The 19,599-nt window shown below is 33.7% G+C and overlaps 1 protein-coding gene across 2 annotated transcripts; it reads right to left on the bottom strand.

Moving 5' to 3' along the window:
- Nucleotides 1–860: 860 nt before the first annotated feature.
- On the bottom strand, nucleotides 861–17,123 carry LOC128227987 (glycine receptor subunit alpha-2-like). Of its 2 annotated transcripts, XM_052938990.1 has the most exons (11): nucleotides 17,000–17,123; nucleotides 16,674–16,811; nucleotides 10,633–10,683; nucleotides 6,656–6,720; nucleotides 5,696–5,763; nucleotides 5,034–5,260; nucleotides 4,454–4,536; nucleotides 3,773–3,922; nucleotides 2,667–2,897; nucleotides 2,209–2,369; nucleotides 861–1,844 (listed from the first exon to the last, which is right to left on the bottom strand). In XM_052938990.1, the coding sequence occupies exons 2-11, from the start codon at nucleotides 16,766–16,768 to the stop codon at nucleotides 1,671–1,673; spliced, it is 1,305 nt and encodes a 434-aa protein (XP_052794950.1). In that variant the 5' UTR covers nucleotides 16,769–16,811; nucleotides 17,000–17,123; the 3' UTR covers nucleotides 861–1,670. The 2 variants fall into 2 exon arrangements, with proteins under 2 accessions (XP_052794950.1, XP_052794951.1); XM_052938991.1 differs by lacking the exons at nucleotides 10,633–10,683; nucleotides 17,000–17,123 and having other exon boundaries at nucleotides 16,674–16,937.
- Between the last annotated feature and the right edge of the window lie 2,476 nt (nucleotides 17,124–19,599).

Here is a 19,599-nt window from a genome sequence, read left to right on the forward strand (position 1 = left end):
ATGAATGCTAGACTGTGATTTGCTAAATGATATCTTAGACATTGTGTGTCTCGCTAAGTATACGTGGGAGTGCACATTTCCAATGCCAGGGACATTGCGCTTCACAGAAGCAGCCAGAGAATAGAACATAGGAATTACAAACATAAGTGTCGGTAAATAGGTTGTACTGATGAAACAAAAAATAGGAAACATTTCCTAATATTTTAGATGAAAAGACAAACCTAATTAGATATACATCTTCAAGTTATCCAGGTGTTGTATAAATAAGGTTCCCTTAAACACAACTGAATACCCAGATGTTTTCATTTTCGTTTGGATATAAAATACATCTAAATAACAATGCTTAACTCAATGTATACACATGTATGTAATTTAAAACCTTCACGACACGTAAGGCATTTGTATCGTTTTGTCTACAGCTTCGATAGAGCATTAATTAGCGTCGACAAATATACTTCAAGAACGTATGTTTTATGAATGCTGTTTGCACATATCTTTGAAAGAAAATGATGGATAAAAGATTAAGAAAACACAAGGACAATAATTAAATATTTCACCTATTCACGTTCAAGTTGTCATGAAGCACTAGCAGTAATTTGCCAAGCAAGAGGTATGAAAGCTAAACCGTGAAACCTTTAATAACGTTTGTTACGATTGACTTCAGTATCTGCAAGCAGAATAACGCTAACGTTATTTTGATCACCACTATTTTTTTTTTAAAAATACTTAGCTACCAGCGTTTAAGAAATGAACGTAGCGTATACAATCCAAACCCGTCCTAAAACGTTATGACTCGGTAATTGTATTTTGAATGATTTTTATCCGACGTTGGACATTTCTCTTCTAAGTGCAAATACTCATGTTTTTATAACCCTTTAAAGGTCCTTTATTTTTACACAAATACCAATTCAACTTTGTAAACACACTACTATTCTATTTTCCATGCTATGCGAGAAAACACTTAAACATTTAAACATTCTCCAACAGTGGCAGACAAGTATAAACAATGTTTATATCATCCACTTGGGGTTATCGCCCTTTGTTTATATCTGGCTCAAGACCACAGTTATCTGCCTCCCGTTGACCAAGATCCGGATGTGAATACAGAAAAAAGAGTGCTTGTGTTCAAGTATCAATATTTTATTAAAATTGAATGAAAAAGAAGCAAAAAATGTTCTTTTTGTAGAGAACTTGACTGAATTTGACACTCAATTGCAGAAATTGATAGTTTTCAGTGTAAATATTGGAAAAATCATAGCTTGTGGAAGTCTGAAAATTAGTTGTTTGTAGCCGATTGACTCCTTGGCGGAAGGGTTATTTATTTGAACTCAATTTTGACAGTCGGGTCAATGGTCAACATGGTGTTTTCTTGTGATTATATTTTGTGTCTTGAATTGTTCTAGAGATACCATGTCCTTGTTTTTCAATTGGGATGTGTATAAAGTCAAAAGCCAGGTTAGTGTCTATATGAAACATATAGTAAAAATAACTGTGGTCTCACGCCATCTATAATATAATAGACCGCTACTTTTAATTTAAGCTAAGCACAACGTATATTGTCTTGCAATGGTCGTCTTTTCTTTCTTTTTGCACCGCCTTTGTCATTGTTTTCAGTTATTATCATTCATCGTCGATCTTGACCACTTGACACATTCGAGTTCTTTTAGGCCTTAAGCTACGTCAGACTTGCTCGGTTGCCAGAATGTGTAAACGCTCCAATAAACGATATTGAAAACAATAAATGCGACAGGAAATGCAACTCTCGAAAAACGGTCCATTATACGAGCATTCTTCCGACTGGAGGCAAACACGTTCCAATGATTTAATCGACCTTCATTTGGAGTCTGAAATGCACATCGGATATAATGAAATAGTAATTGTATTTCACTTGTTTAAAATATATAAACCATACCATTGTGTTTAAGAGCTACTCCATATATATAAGGCGAACTTGCTTGTATACCAATAGTATGTTGCACTCAAGGGTGTTTGAAAACATACGTGCAAATTTTGATTGCATTTAACTTCAGTATGTTCAAAGATTGTTACATAACGGCCCTATTAGCGCCACTTAAGGCATGCACACAATGCTTTTAGACTTTGACTATTTGCAAATAAAGAAGGACTGATTGTGCGATAAAGCCATCAGATCAGCAGCGGGACAGTCATGGCAACTGTGTTAGTCAAGATAGTATAAATATAACTTACATTATCTTCCTGTTCGCCATCTGCCTCCTTGGCTAGATTGGTTTGCATTTTCTTTGTCTGTTGATGTCGCTTGCCTACTCTTGTGTTCACATTCACAAACGCAAACTCAATCAAAGCGATGAAGACAAATAACATACAAACGGCCATCCAAACATCTATACCTGTAACAAAATGCCATAAAATAAACAAATCATTTGGAAATGTAGCTTCAACATTTAATTTGAATTAAAGGAATGTCATGCATTGCCAAACCCCCCCCCCCCCACAAAAATCGACAATAACAAAACAGTCATTACACAACCAAAACCGGAAACGGCTGCACAATTACTCGATCTTAAAGTAATCTCATTATTGAATAAAAAATCCGTTATGTCGAATCAGAACACGTTTGTGTTCAAATTACTTTACGAATGTATAAATGCTATGAGTCAATGGAATCAATCTTCCGATAATCTTACCTTTGATATAGGACACCTTAGGGAGGGAAGAGCGAGCCCCTGCGCTTTGTGTTGTCATGGTGAGTACGGTAAGAAGGCCGAGAGAAATGCGGGCCGGTACGGCGTCAATGTCCAGCCAGAAGGAGACCCACGACAGAATCACAATGAGGATTGAGGGGATGTAAATCTGCGTTATATAATAGCCGAAGTTCCGGATCAATTCGAACTGCATCATTATACATGTGAAGTTCACTGAAAAGTAAACATCAAGAGGTGTTATAACCATGTTCGACTATAGCCAAAATTATATACAGTTATCTCCCATTTTCAGTAGTTGTTCTAGTACTAGTGTGCAATTCAGGTGGAATATAAATAGCATAAAGTCGGCAGTTCCGTTATGTGTATTCAAATAAAGACTTGTCCAACAAAAAGGTTAATATACCAATTCGTTTATGAAATTTAAAATAAGGTAACTTACAAAAAATGCGCTGATACACTGCCCGCATTGACAACGTGTTATACATCGCTTTTAAAATCAATTTGTACATATTGGGGTGGTGGTAGATTAACAGAGAAACAGGAAGACAAAATGAACATATAACTTACTACCACAAGTAATAAAAGCTATTTTCCGAACAATTTGGTATCATAATATTGCTTTATATTTTGCTTAAAAATGTTGCCACTCTTCCACCGAAATGCACTGAGTGTCGCTCATCTTTTAATTCCTAATAGAGCTTTTACATACAGGTGGTATATAAACTTGAAATGACCTTAATAATTGAAAATGAAAATGATCCATGCATGATTAATGGCCATGCATGAAGAATAACTACAAACATCCCCGACACAAGTATACCAAGAAACGTGCTGGACTAAATATGCATACAAACAATTCTAGGGACTGTTCTTCTTAAAGGGTGAATCGCTAACCAATAGGCAAACAAACTAACAAACACACCAGTTTGCAAACAATGGCCATGATTATCGTTTGTGGTACTCAAGTTCAAGCAATATGTTTCTGTCGTTATAATGGGTATAAAAGCTAGTCTTGGAAAGTTTTTTAGGAAAACTGTTGGGTATTGATAGTTTCTATCAAGATTAGAAAAGGTTTTGTTTGACGTTACCTGTGTTACCATCAGTATCGCCAATATAGGACTTGTCACACCTGCGAGTTTCTATTTCCCCGATATCAAACTGTGCCAGGGAAAGGCTCCTGTCTATCTCTAGAGGAATCGGGTTCCACTCAAATACAAGGTTATCTGTGGTGTACCCGTCTGTGCAAAACAGAAAATTAAGATAAACATTTATAGTAAACAGTCCCTAACGAATGACGCAACAAAACAAGTTCACCACAGGATAACACATTCACAGATCGAGATCATGTACTTGGTTTGTATCAATGTGACATTTTATGTTTAGCCTTATTTATTTTACAACGATATTGAAACAAAAATAACAACATTTTATTAATTTCTCGCGTTGACATAATATTTAGCGAGCGTGTGGTCTTATGTTTTAGGGGAACCAGAGAACCCGGATGAAACCAATTGCGCGGCAGGCCGGGAATCGACCCCGCGTCGCTTAGTAAGAAGCGGCAGTGTTAACATCTGTGCTAACCGGATTATCTTATGTGACATCCGATATTTAAATTAGCATATTTATCAATACACTAGAACAAAAACAAGTCCTGACTGCGTATGATGTACGAATACAATGACAATAGTATTATAGGAAGACACAGACAAGTTTATAACAGTATACTTAAGAACAATAAACATCTATAACAAACAAATTAAAATAATTACAGCTTTCCATCATAATGTTACAAAACTGGTGGTCTAACGGGTATTTCCTTAAATTCATGCTGCATTTCAAAGTAGCTGTAATTCTGAAAACAACAAAATGTCAAAATTCAGTCATGTTTTAACAATGTTGGTTGTATGCCGATCAAACATGCATTTCTTAATGACGTTTAATGTGAAAAGAATTTAAACAACGAATTCTATATCTAATAAAATGCAGTTTGCAAACGTTTGGCGTTACCGTTCGATGAATCAATAAACATAACCTCAATTAACACTTAAATGGAATAATAACAAAAAAGAGAAGTACAGATGAGCATGGAAGCACTTAACAGTCCTTATGCGATAATGTCTTTTTACGATTTCTTTGCTAGTTTCTCTAATTACGTAACAGGAATGCATGGGCTCATTATAACATACTCTAGCTTGTATGACATTTTAAGATTGATGCGAAGGCGAACAGGGATTCATTGGAAAGCAATACCGGTTTTAAATTGTTGTCCCTAAGTCTAAGCTTATTAAATACTGCAAGGAATATCGATAAATATTGATATCGCTACTTCATTTATTTTATTTGAGTAACCTGACACTGTAGTGGACCTTGCCGCTCGGGTAAACGTGCATAAGCTTGTTGGGTACAGTGACCATATGGACCGAGGCCTTCTTCTCATTTACAATGAAGAGATCCGGAACCCAGACTTTCTCCATCATCCTCGTGTCAAGTTCTAATGCCTTCAGATTGGGCAATGCATTGTAAGAAAGCCTTGAATCGTTCCACGTCTGCCGGAGAAATGTTCCGATGGAAAACTCCTAAAATTAAAGGAGCATATAGGTCACTTATCCTATTTATTTAGTCATTCCAATGTGTCGTACATGATTTTAGGGAAAATATTGTTTCGTTGTTTATTGCAATCTCGTGTTTATGTCATATATATACTGGTGTACGAGTTAAAAAATAGAACTTTGTGCATAATTATAAACTATTGTTGTTTTATTATTGTGTTTTGAATATGTTGAAGCATTACTTTAAGTAGTTAGTATACCCTTGACGACAAGACCCTGGTCTTATACAGTAACAAACTTTAGTCTTAATTAACTTCTTTACAAGTTGTTTGTATAACGTAGCTACTAAACTACCGAACGTACACAAGCTTTGTTAAAGAGGGTTTAGATGGATATGTATATAGTTATAGCAAATAATGTCCAGATTAATTTTACTAATCTCTTAGAATCATTTCAGATTACCATATTGGATTCGCTAATGTCATCAATGTTTGTTATGTGTAGCTGAACAAGCACACTGACTGGGAAATCTGAAAATAAAATAACAACTGACGTTGAGTTTGGTATTCCCGAACTACAACTCGTCATCAAATTACGTCTATCTGTTATGCATGCACGTATGCACAATTAATTTGCCAGTCGTGTGCAATTGAGACACCATAGCCGCGGTAAAGTACTCTTTGGGCGTATCAGATGTTTACTGCTTTCAAAATCAGGAGAACGAAACACAAAAAGCACAAAGAGCAAATGGAGTCATTCAAATGACAGTGATATTATGCAACTCCATGTTTAGCGAAAGTCTTAAAGGAGTTGTGTTGTTATTGTTAGTTTTCAAACTTTTGAAACATGTTTAAAAACAAATACCAGCTAAAGTTCAAATCTGCTCAAGCAATCAACATACTCATTGTTGAAATAATAACACCCTGTCTGTTATAGCAATTATAATTATATATAATATGCAGAAACAGAAACAAAATAATCACCACACGCATGCTAAATAATTTACTGTAAGTAAAAGCTGCGTCAATTAGTCAAGCGTTTGATATGTTTCTGCAAAAAAAGAAATATAATTTGCTTAAGCGACAATTCATGCCTCATTCGTAGATATTATGTCCAAAAGTAAATTGTTAAAATTTTAGGTGTGTTCGTTTGAAAAAAGTAGTTTTATGATTTATTAAAAGAAAGTGTCATCTTACTTCTGATAAGATTATTAATAGATTGCAACGAAACAACATTGAGTCACTTAATTGTGTTCCTCCTTGACTAGGTTTGTCCAAATATGTGGCTGATGGGATTGCGGCTGTGGTTTATATTGTAAAATTTTTGTTATTAAACCTTTTTTTTTAACACTTTAAATTTTTCTCATCAACACAGCAAATTCATGATGTTTGTGTGTTAATCTTCTCGAAAATTGATGCTTACCTTCTTCAAAGTTTGGAAGTATTCTTGGGTCGTAATTCTTCAACAGATCATCCAAGACTTGTTGTCTGCAACAACACAACTGAAACTTGAACTTCATGTATAACTGCAACTACGTGTACATAACAGTTACAATTATTTTTGGCAAAAACATATCAAATAACCTTATTTTTTGTAAATGATAGCCTAAATGTTCGACTGTTAACTTATTGTGCTTGATTTCTTCTTATTTTGTCAAAGAAATGTAAAGTGTTGTATATCACAGTAAAGGTTATGGATTGAGCACAAGAAAAATGTACAGTATTTCAAGATTTCCTTGGTTGTGTAAAGGTAAATTATGATCAAATTCGACTTACCGGACTTTGGGCATATGCGTGGTGACGCTCCTATCTTTAACAGTTTTAGACACTACCGAATTTCTGACAGAAATCGTTATCTTTGTCTGTTTTTGGTTATTTAATGACTTTGATATAAAATTTTATACCAAACACTGAGAGTAATTTCCTGCGCAATCTAATCCTTTTCATTCATTCATTCAATATGTTTTCACAACGTCTTTCGCGGCCTTTAAAGTGTATTGCAAGGGCATTGTCCCTTAATGCTTTCATACGTGCATGGTGGTATGTACGTTAGTTTAAACAATTAGCATACAAACATACATACGTTATATGTATAGAGATGAAATGCATCACAATGTGTTCGAGGATTAGAAAACAAGATATAATTTATATTAATTCTGCTCCTCTTTTTAGATAAAGTGCATAAGAAAAAAAGATGAGACATGGCATATGCTACGTTGTCAATTAGTATAATTTATTGATTTTTTTCCACTAAATGTTATCTTAAAATGATAAAAAAGGAAAATATTGGTCGCACACCGATGAGGGGGTAGGCGTGTTCAGCCCAATGCTCCAGGGAGGGTGTGTCGTCATTTGATGCTGCTCATTGCAAACCGAACCGCCTCGAGGCAATTATGTTCGATTTCACAAGTGAAAATAATACTTTGTTTTGCTCAAATGAAAGCTCATTTCCGTAGAGAAGATTTTGATAAATAGGTGCAAATGGCATGTTGCTCACGAAGCGGCGACGAATGTCTACAAGCAGTGATCAGTGAAATAAGAGTTTCGACGGATCCACAACGACACAATGTGGAATCAACTATTGATCGTCGATGGAGGTCAAACCTAAGTGAGCTACAGCCAAGTCTTAGTCTGGTGTGCATTGCATGACCGGAAGCTAAATATTGGTATATGTTTGGACATGTTTGAATTAAGAAATAGCTTTAATGAAATCAAAGAGGGTAGATTTCTGATGGTGTATGGAAGTTTATTCCATTCACGTATAGTTGCTGGAAGGAAATACTTTTGGTAGAGTTGTGTTCTTGCTATTATAGTTGTTGGCAGTTTGAAGGTTGTGTCGTGTTTGTTCTTGAATGAGAATAAGATCTGACAAATATTTAGGAGAAAGTGAGTGGTTTATTTTGTAAAAGATAAGGAGTTTGTGTTTTCTACGTCTGTTTTCTAGGAACTCCCGTTTTAGTTCAGCGAGCATTGAGTTGATATTACAATACTTAATTGCACATGAACTATACGGGCACCTTGCACAGACTCTATATCAGATGTCTAATGATTTGTGCAGTTGTCTCATAGGGTAGTCACCATATTCTAAAAACAGTCAAATGAAAAACATGCATATCTTTTCTAAAGAGGGACGATCAATGTGATATTTTAAGGACCTAAACAGACCGATGCGTTGCCAAGCTTTGCCCAACAATAGAGTGATGTGCTTTGGCCATTTGGCAGTATGAAATGGTTATACTAAGATGTTTTTGTGACTCGACGTGTTCGATTGGAATATGGTCCATGTGAAGTTTAGGATGTACAGGCTTATTGTGTTTTCTAGAAAATATCACAGACTTACACTTGTCTGGATTGAAGGAAACAAGCCATGTTCGGGACCAGGAGTAGACCATCTGAAGATCTGTTTATAACAGTGCTAGCTGTGTCAGATGGTCAGCCACAATGTATAAACTTGTATCGTCAGAAAATAAGCGAATATTGGCATTGTCCGTTATGTTGTCGTTGATATAAACGAGAAAGAGAAGTGGTCCGAAAATTGACCCCTTGGTGACATCGGCGTTAGTAGAAGACTAATATGACGACGGACCATATATCACACGTTATTGACGAGATGATAGATAGGAAGAGAACCAACGAGCCAGATATACCAAGAGCAGATAGTTTGAGAAGGAGACCTCGATGTCAAACCCCGTCGAACGCTTTAGAAAAACCACAGAAGACTGCATGAACTTCTTTGCCATCGTCAAGAGCTTTGCCGACGTCATTGTATAAACACGAAAGTTTGTTAAGTCGCCTCTGATGAAGCCGGACTGAATATAGGATCCGATTTATCTACTTTCGAGGTAGTTATAAAGAACCTTGTGAATACAGCGCTCCATCAGCTTTCCAAGACAGCTGAGCAAAGAGAATGGACGGTAGTTGGCTGGATAAGACGGGTCTCCTTTTTTTAAAGATCGGAGTGACATTTGCAAGTTTCCATGACGACGGAGAAACGGATTAGCTTATTAATTTACTAAAGTAGATGGATAAAGGGGTAGCAAGGTGCACCTTCTCGTATAAGTCGAGGACTGTCAAGGTTGAGTCCACAGGCCTTTGAAAGATCGATAGATGTGATCGCGTCTAAGACATCTCCAGGAGAGATGAAGATGTCTGTTAAGATGGACGTATCATCTCGTAAGTGAGGAAGCTGTTGAACTTTTTCTTCTGGAAGTGTTGATTGTTTACAAAAACAAGTTAAGCTTTTCAGTTTTCTTTTGATCTGTTGAAGCAGTGGAATCGTTTTCTATTATTGTTGGTAGAGTTGCATTTTATGTTTATGTTGAGCTTTTTACTAATTTTAACTATTTTTGGATGAGATATTGCTAGTATCAACTTAATTGACTTGTTTCCATGTTCTTCTTTTGCCTTTCGAACTGAGAATATCACATTATTTCTTAACCTCCTAAAATTTGACCAAGTTGTCTCAGTGTTATGCCGTTTAGCTAATTTGTGTATTTTTCCATGATGTAAGTCTTATTGTTACGTGTTTATTTGGTTTTGTATGTAAAGCTGCTGAGATAAGTTTATTTGATATACTGGATGGTGTTTGATCGATGATGTTTGAGTTCAGAGTTGTTTCCCAGCTTGTTGCTTGCAATTTATTTCGAATAGTTTCCCGTGTCGTAAAGCCAAATGTGGCGTTTATAATTGCTTGTTTTGAATTTTGTAAATTTGAGTACGCAGGCTATTTGACAGTGATATATTGTTAGAGCTGAGGTGAAAGGATCTGATACGAAGCTGGAGATTACGTTTTATGCATGCTTTACCATGAATACATCAACAATACTGTTTGAGTGTTCTGTGAAGTGAGTGGGATTATTTATCACATGATGTGCGTTGTAAGAATGAATTAGATTGAAAAGTTGTTTGATGGAATTGATTGGTTAATATTGAAATCTCCTGCAATAAGGATGTCGTCGGCAGCTTGGTTGTATGTTTGATCAAAGCTGTTTTCCATAAGGTTCCAGTGATTATTGTTAGTGTTTGGGGGCGATAAAAGCCACCAACCAATATCTTTTTCCTGTTTAGTTTAATTTCTATCCATATGGCCTCTATACCGCTAACAGACAAGTCAGTCCTTTCGGTAGCTGTGATACCACCACGAACGTAAATTGCGACCTCGCCTCAATGCCTATCTCTGTCACAACGGAATGGATGGGTAAAATTAGCATTTTTTATTTTTTTTCCGTGGAAATGTCAGGGGAAAGTCACGTTTCAGAAAAAAATAAGAATATCAAAGTTTTGAAGTTTGATCTCTAAGAGATCAAGTTTCGACCGTAGACTCTGAATATTGAGATGGACAACGCTGAGTGCACTGTTGATTAAGTCGATGTAAGAAGATGAAAGAGATGATCAACCTACTTAGTCTTCCGAAGTGGAAGCTGGTCCTGGATTCGGATGAACATCTCCGATCTAGAGCGTAGACAAGTAGACATAAACAAGGTTGTTGGGCGGTTAACAAGTGACCGACAACGCAAAACGGAATCAATAGGAGACGTCATTATGGAGGATAGAAAGTGTTACTTGAGACTGAATCGGGCGTTGTCCGGAGCAGACAACAAAACCTACAAACAACCATATAACGAGCCAGGCAGTTACAGTTACAGTATTTTCATCAACTTCAACTTCAAAGTTTATTGACAAATCGGCATATAACAATACCTTTGGCCATTAAACATATTTAACATTGTACAGACGGCCGAATGATATTTTTTACAACACAATTACATATATAGTTATAAGGAGTACATGTTTTTAAAGAACATATAGATAGATATTAAGCAACAGTTAAGAAGCAGGTATATTATCAAGCTGTTCTTGTCTATTTAGCATAGCATGATGAATATATTTAGAAACATTTCTAATTGTTTTTGATTTTTCACACGACATTAACTTAATAAACTTTTGTATAGTCGGGACTGCTACATTTATACAATATTTTAGTCTTAAATTACGATAAAGTGGGCAGCATAAAATAAAATGGTATTCGGATTCTACTACTCTCAAATTACAACATTTACAAAGTCTAGCTTTTCTATCAATATTTAGATATCTGCCCGTTTCAATTTCCAAAGAGTGAGAAAACAAACGTAATTTCGACATTTCTTTTCTAATATAATCATTATTAATAACATCAATATATTTTTCAAATTTAAGCTCACTTTTAAATAGTCTATAAAAATCTAGTTTTGACTGGCTAGCTACAGTTGTGTTCCACTCCTGTTTATACTGGTCATACAATCTTTGTTTGAACAGAGGTAAGTAATTAACATCATTATTGAAAGCTGTGAAGGTATCACTGAATCCCATGTTGTCTAACAATGTTTTTAAAGCAAAAGCCCAAGAATTATTTCTATTTAAGTGAACTTGTAACTGTTCTGAATAAAACATATATATAGGGTTATCAGTATTTTTCATTATTTTTAACCAATACCTTAGTGCACGTTCCTTACATTTAACAAACAATGGATATCTACCCAGTTCTCCAAGAACTGATGCACTCGAAGTCTGAGGTTTGACACCCAGCAGGTGTTTGCAAAATTTAAGATGTAATCTATCAACTTCTTAATAATTATAAATGCCCCATATTTCACAGCCATACATCAGAATGGGGGAAATGAGTGAATCAAATAGTTTTAGTTTAGATTTAACATCCAGATGAACTTTGCTAAATATAGACAACAGACTATGATAGGCTTTGAGTGCTTGTTCATGCAATGTTTGTACAACATATTTCATATTCCCAGTGTAATGGAATTTAATTCCAAGATATGTAAACGAGTCAACACGGTCAATGATTTCACCGTTCACTGTCCACACAAACATGTGTCTGGATTTACGTTTTTTAAATATACACACTTTTGTCTTATTTACATTAATTTGCAGACCCCATTTATGAGAATAAGTATAAACATTATCTAACAATGCTTGCAAGCTATTGGGGTCTGTAGTGAAAAGAGCAATATCATCTGCAAACAGCAACATATATACAGACAACAATTCTATATCTTTAGCGGTTAAGTTTTCAAAATCAATCGACTCACTAATATCATTGATAAATAAAATAAATAATAATGGAGAAAGTGGTTCACCTTGTTTTACACCAAGAGAAACATAAAACAAAAATCAGATATTTCCATATTTCTACAGTTGCGTACACACGATTTGACATTCATATATATTGATTTGATCATTCTTAACATTTTGCAACTCACACCAGATTTTAATAGTTTTATCCATAAAGCCTCGTGATTAACTGTGTCAAACGCCTTTTCATAATCAATGAAGGCACAATACAATTTTGATTTATTCATTAAAACCTTCTGAATAATACTATGCAATATAAATATACAATCTGAAGTGCTGTGGTTATCTCTAAATCCGAATTGTGTGTCATTAAAAATATTTCCATTTTCACACCAATCATTTATTCTATTACGTAGAGTAAGAGAAAATATTTTAGCCATTATATTGACAAGAGTGATACCACGATAGTTGGAGGGATCGGTTCTATCTCCTTTCTTAAAGATTGGAACAATTATGCCCTTTGTCCACGACTCAGGGTATTCGCCCGTATCATAAATATGGTTAAATAATTGAACTAAATATGGTGCAATAAATTTTTTGCTATCAATAAAAAAATCAGCAACATTGTTTGTGATATCAGCACTTTTATGTCTGTTTAACATGGATATAGTTTTGCATATTTCCTCAACGGAAAACGGACAATCTAACATTTCAATATTCACTTCTTCATTTGAATAATCGTCATCCTCATCATCAAAAGTGCTAGGATGCGGGGAATTGAATACATTCGTAAAATGATCAAAATATTCATTGATTTCTATCTCAATAGAATTAGCACTTTTTGCCTTTTTATATTTCTTAATATATTTCCAGAATTTACGTGGATTCTGTTTACTTAACAAAGATAACGTCTGTTTTTCTTTGTTGTAAAAATCATACTTTGCAGACCGTTTAGTTTTACAATACAATCTGCGAGCATTTAAAAATATAATCTTATTTTCAGCAGTCGGGTTTGAATCAAATAAACGTTTACATCTGTAGAACTCATCTTTATATCGTTTACAGTTACCATTGAACCAGCCCGACTTTTTAACTTTTTTAGGTTTAGATGAGTTATTATAGAATTGTCGACCATGAAGACGGGACGAAATATCAAATATAATATCTGACATGTTATCTATACACGTCGTAACATTTATAGTATTTGAAAGTAAATCATTTACTAATTTATCAAAGTGAATTTTGCTATTGTCTAAAGCATCATTCAAAGAGTCTACGTTACAATTTCCCCATACAATTTTATCGTACACAACATCTTGGACATTATTACACATACTGTTATAGTTCAACTGTAACGTAAACGAAATAGGACAATGGTCCGAAAATTCTGATCACTGTTTAACAACCATGTTATTAAACAACGAATACAGATTACTATTGCATATAACATAGTCAACAACACTTGCTGATACATTATTACGGATTTGATTATAGCAAGTAAAATGCCCAGGTTCAATACGGCCATTCATAATGTATAAACTAGATTGCTTGCACAGTGATAATCATTTATTTCTAAAATTATTTGACGATTCATCAAATGATTGTCGTAACGGTAAACCAACGGGTACGTCATTATCGTCAGGCAAATCAACATAACGGTGAAGATTAATATTTTCAACAGAATCTAATCTTTGACCTACTCTAGCATTTAAGTCACCACAAACTATAATATCACCTAATTGGGAATAAAGACGGATATCATCTTCAAGCTTATCAAAAAAATCGAACTCAAATAATGGAGAATTTCGTTTTTTATATACACTAGAATCCTCAGGCGGTATATAGCAACAACATATATATATATATATATATATATATATATATATATATATATATATATCATTTAATGATCCAAAATACGTTTTTTTAGCTTTATCCAAACAATTCCTTTTTCATCTAAATTAATTAACTCTATATGACCACTAAATTTAGTTTTATAATATATGACGACACCCCCACTATAACGTTTGGCTTTTTTATTATATTTTGGTCTCGGACAGGAGAAAACTTCGTAATTTTCTATATTAACATTTTTGTGTTTATGATTCCAAGTTTCAGTAAGTAACAATACGTCATACTTTAATATAATATCTAGAAAGTCATTATCATCAAGTTTTGAACATAAACCGTTAACATTCCAAACTAGAAAGATGAGCTGCTTCTCACAGCTGTCCTACGCTGTATCCGTGTTGCTCTGGGTACCGTCTTGGAGTCCCAGCGCTTGATTCATCAAATTGAACAACACACTGATAATATTATCAAAATTGAAAGGTGTGGAAAAAGCAGATAACTTTTTAGCATTTTAAAGTGCGAATATGAGCGGAATAAAAGTGAATTGTAGTAAACTTAAGTAAATTGTAGTATTTATGTAGACTGTGGCTTCGAATGTTACCGAATGTGTACACATGCATACGTTTGAGATGGAAAAAAATAAAGAAGAGCAATATATACTGCTTAAAGATTGATAAAATTAACAATACATATAAATAATGTCATATTTAAAGATTGCACATTCATTTGTCTTTTTTTAAATTGATAATATCAGTGTAATATAATTTGAATTATATATTGAAATTATATGTATAATATAACTTTAATATGATCCGATACAATTGTTTGTTTTGCACATGTTACAAATTTACACTTAGTTGACACTTAATGCAATTAAGTAGTATCATGTTCAATTGTACTTTTAATTGATATTAATAAGACCTTAACAAAGTAATTCTTTAAATGAACATCCTAATTTTTGATAATAGTATTGTGGAGAACATGAATAAGTAAAGTCATTGAGACATGTACTATAAGTATCTTCCATGGCCGAGAGTGTAAGATAGGTTCATTCCGACTCGAGCGTAGGGTGATATGCGGAAACGAGGTTTACCTTCGGACTCGCACCCATTTTGAACAGCCCCATTGCATACCATACCCCAATAAATTGCAACATGTCGAATTTTAATCCTTAAATAGTTATTTCAACATCGATAATTACAAGTTATTTAACCTTTTAACACACAATCGTTATCCAAGGGATGTCATTGAGCCAACACACACATGCAACTCGCCCCAGTATAGAAATTCTATTATACGTGACCGTTTCCAGTCAACCCAACGATGCTAGCCACATCGTAGTGAAACCAAATCCGAGCTGACATCCATAGTATCTAGTCCTCTTCTAAGAACATTGCTATGGCACTTAGTCATTTTCCGCATCCTTCTATACATTACAATGACTCTAAGGACTGAGAAGTAATTCTTGTTTGATACAACGTGTACAGCAAGCTGTATTTTATTATCTTAATTCTTGAACACTTGATCACCAAAAAGTACAAAAGTGTAAGCAGATGTTGAAGCGAGTGTTTACATATTTGCTAACTATGTATTAAATCCAAGTATCATTAAACGTTTTTTGGCCTTTAAACATACAAGTGACTTATTTTCCTTGATAGACGAAGACGGTCTGATCTTGAAAATTACTATCTATAAGAAATCACATGGGGCGGGGGGGGGGGGGGGGCTTGGTGCAGAGCGTTTGCTCTTTCGCACACGTATAATTTACAATACTATTTTTACAAAGCAACACTATACAACACTAGACGGCGTGACAAACGTTGCAATATTATGCTGTTTGTAAATATTGTCTATTTTTATACATTTACTGGGTGCCGTCAAACATTACAAGTATATATTTAAGGCGACCAAATATTAATTCAGTATTTTTAATATATATATATATATAGCAAGTATTTGTTGATCAAAAACATTTTTCTTTTTTTGTTACACACGATACTCAATCGTTAATAGTTAATATTTTTACATAAAAAAATCTTCAATAATTTGCATCATATCGCGTTTTTCTATCTTAACACGCGGTAGTTTTATGATTGGCGTCAATCTTCTCATTTAAATTGAGAACATATTAGAAAACGTCTTGACTTTTTCCGTCATTTTTAAGTACGATTTGAAAGCTGGGCTTGTCCTTGTAAATATTGTCCATTGTTTTACACATCTTACATAGTATTTCAATAAAGTAGCTTACCTGTTCATTAAACAGATGTTACATGCCGTACCTACGTACCTTATTAAGGTACAATTTGTGTCTCCCAAATTAGTTTGAAAGCAATAACTTTTCATCTCTAATTTATATTATATCGATATTTGCATAGCGTCGTTGAATACATGCCTAAAAACGGTTGTTGTGCTGATGATGATGACACTCTTACAAATTTCAGGTGGTTCTAAAGAAAGCTTATGATGATATTGATATTAGTATAGTAGTGGTATCAGCAGCAGTATTAATAGTAAAAGTCACCAACCTTGAACCAGGTGGTTTTGAAGTGCTTGTTTCGAATTGCTCAGCTCGGGTAACTGTTGCCGCGGCCAGAAAGCACGGTAGAAGTAACGTCCACATATTCCATTAATTCTCATTAAGTTAGACGATCTTGGTTTTAACTCTGTTAATATTCAAATACATTTGTTGTTTTATTAAATAATGCGAATTTCTTATACATTAATATAGTGCATTATCATATACACATTTTAATAATAGGCAGACAAAATAACAAAATAGCAATGTGTCACTGAATTGCAATGTAATTTATAATAAAGGCCTTTATTTATTAAAAAGGAAACTAGTACTTACCAGCAATATGCTGGCCATGTAAAATTCCTCATACACCACAGCTTCGTCCTAAACGAGAAGAAATCGACTTGAATATGCGCGCACTTACAATATCAGTTTGATGAATACTGCAATCTGTTGCGAGAAAGATTTCTCTTTTATAATTACTGAATTACTAATCTTCCGAGAAGAAACTAATAACGCTTCTGCGAAATACATTAAGCCACAAAAATCAAAGATTTTCTAGGGATTTCTTATACTAAGTGGACATGGTGGTAAATCTTGTAATTCTATATCATTAATACAACATTTGAATAACGCAGAAGCGAGACATAGTCTATGCTTAAAAGGTTCTTTTCAATTATTTCGTAGTTGTTTTGTTTAGTGCGTATAACACATGTCTTTTTTCACGTACTACTCAATTTACATGCATTTACCATAATACAAATGTACCGTTAAAACTAATACATATTCAACTTTTACTAAACCTTAAACTAGTGTTTTTCATTCAATAAATATTTAATAGGTATATATCAAAAGAAAGAAAATAATTCTATTATCAGAGAAATATTATTTAAGTTATGATGGTCTGTCTCCTCTAAAATTCGTGTTTTGTAGCAATGGCATTCCTAATTTTATGTCGTCTTGCTAATATGACATTGTGTCCTATTGAATGCAAATGAACTCTTTAATATATCTTTTATACCGTCTGATATTGAGAAACTGATCTAGATAGATGATTAAAACATAGTCTGTCTTATTACCCTTATTTTATCTTTATTATCAATCATGCTGTATAGTCAATTGTGTGTGTGGTGGTTTTATTTTATATCGTTTGAAACTATGATGTTATTTTGTCAACAGGACATCCTATATCTGAAGTAGGAACGGAAGAGAAATTTTCTATGAGATTAAATATAAATTTGTCTTTTATTTTTATTACAACCAATGTTTTGAATGTGTAAATTCCAGCATAGTATATATTTTGGTATTTTAGGCTTTGTTTTAAATCTCCTTTTTCGTTTAATTCGTTACCGAAAGGAAACAATTCGTCGAACGGTGCCCGAAAAGAAACTAGTTTTAAACCTCATTGTTTAAATTTCTGTTCTTAATTGACATGATACGATCCTTTATTATTTTAGACTCAGACACAAAAAAAAGAGTTGTTCTTTTAATATTGATTAAATCAGATTCTGTACATCATGACATTTCATTAGTATCGCTTATCGATAACAAATACACTTTTATCTTCAGTGATATACTAATACTACTAAACTGGAAAATCCAGATGTGCGGATTCGAGAGTTGAGTTACAACCCCGGACCAATGGTGTTTGTAAACATTGCCCTGTTTGTATAGTCTGATGTACCACACGCAGAGTAAATGTAAGACTAAACTGACGTTAAGATTATACGATTTGTAAAGGATTCAACACGATCATTTTCAGCTGACATGTCACTTTGACAAGGTAGATAATGCTAGATATTCGTCCTTAACACTTTGCTTAGACAGTAAGTCAGCCCGGCAATATAGAATATTATATAAACAAGTTTACAGCGTATGGAAACAACATGTAACATGATTGTGTCTTGGACAATGATCTTTGTAGTTGACAGCATTCGGTTGAAAGAGTTTCGGTTACCAGAAGCGAACAGCAACAACATATATTGACGATAAGCCTGTCTGATTGACTGTTATATGTTATAATAAATCCTGGACTTAAATGTGTATTTCCTGCCTGAGTGTAAAGTTTCTGAAAACGGATAAGTTTACAGCCAAATATACAAAAAAGATACAATAAGCTGGATTTTAAAGATGAAGATATTTTGATGATGATTGTTATAGTTATAAACAACAGTAGCATAGATTTTTAAATGTATATAGAAATTATCCATGAGATAAAACACATTGCTATGGTACATGCTAGAATGAATTATAAAAATATTATCAGGAAAAATATTTTTTCGTATGATAAAAATGAAACCAAAACGTTAAAAAAAGCTTGACTTAAAATGTGAAGAGGCATTGGAGAATGCATTAAGGCTCTGTGCTAATTAAATGCTGAAATTTTAGACTACTTTAAGTCAATAAATGACCCGGATTCACAATTTTTTAACCAGATGAAAACATTTTATATTTAAACGATAGGTATTTCAATGTAGAAATATATTTTATGTTACTGAATTGAATGTTCCAATACAAGTAGATGAAACAGAAAAAGCATGTAGATTTATTCAATAAATTATTTGATATGAGTTATTTCCCAGAAAAATGGTCTGATGGATATCCTATACCCCTTCATAAAAAGGTTGATGTCAACATTGTTAGTAATTATAACGGGAAAACATAGTTAAGTTTCTTTGGAAAATTGTTTACATTTCAAGTCAATAAATGACCCGGATTCACAATATTTTCGACCAGATGAAGCCATTTTGTATTAAAATGATAGGTATTTGAATGTAGAAATATATTTTATGTTACTGAATTGAATGTTCAAATACAAGTAGATGAAATAGAAAAAGCATGTAGAAAACTGAATAATGGAAAAGCTGCTGGACTTGATCATCTCCTGAATGATTTTTTTTCAAATATGATTCAATGAATGAAAAAAAAATACAAAT

The sequence above is a fragment of the Mya arenaria genome, chromosome 3 (genome assembly GCF_026914265.1).
Source record: "Mya arenaria isolate MELC-2E11 chromosome 3, ASM2691426v1".
Lineage (NCBI taxonomy): Eukaryota > Metazoa > Mollusca > Bivalvia > Myida > Myidae > Mya > Mya arenaria.

Coding starts and splice junctions, on each gene's coding strand:
- LOC128227987 (XM_052938990.1), bottom strand. CDS start 16,768: ATGTGGACGTTACTTCTACCGTGCTTTCTGGCCGCGGCAACAGTTACC. Junction 3,923..4,453: donor TAACATTATGATGGAAAGCT/GTAATTATTTTA, acceptor TGTTTTGCACAG/ACGGGTACACCACAGATAAC. Junction 2,370..2,666: donor TAAGGTGTCCTATATCAAAG/GTAAGATTATCG, acceptor ATTTTGTTACAG/GTATAGATGTTTGGATGGCC.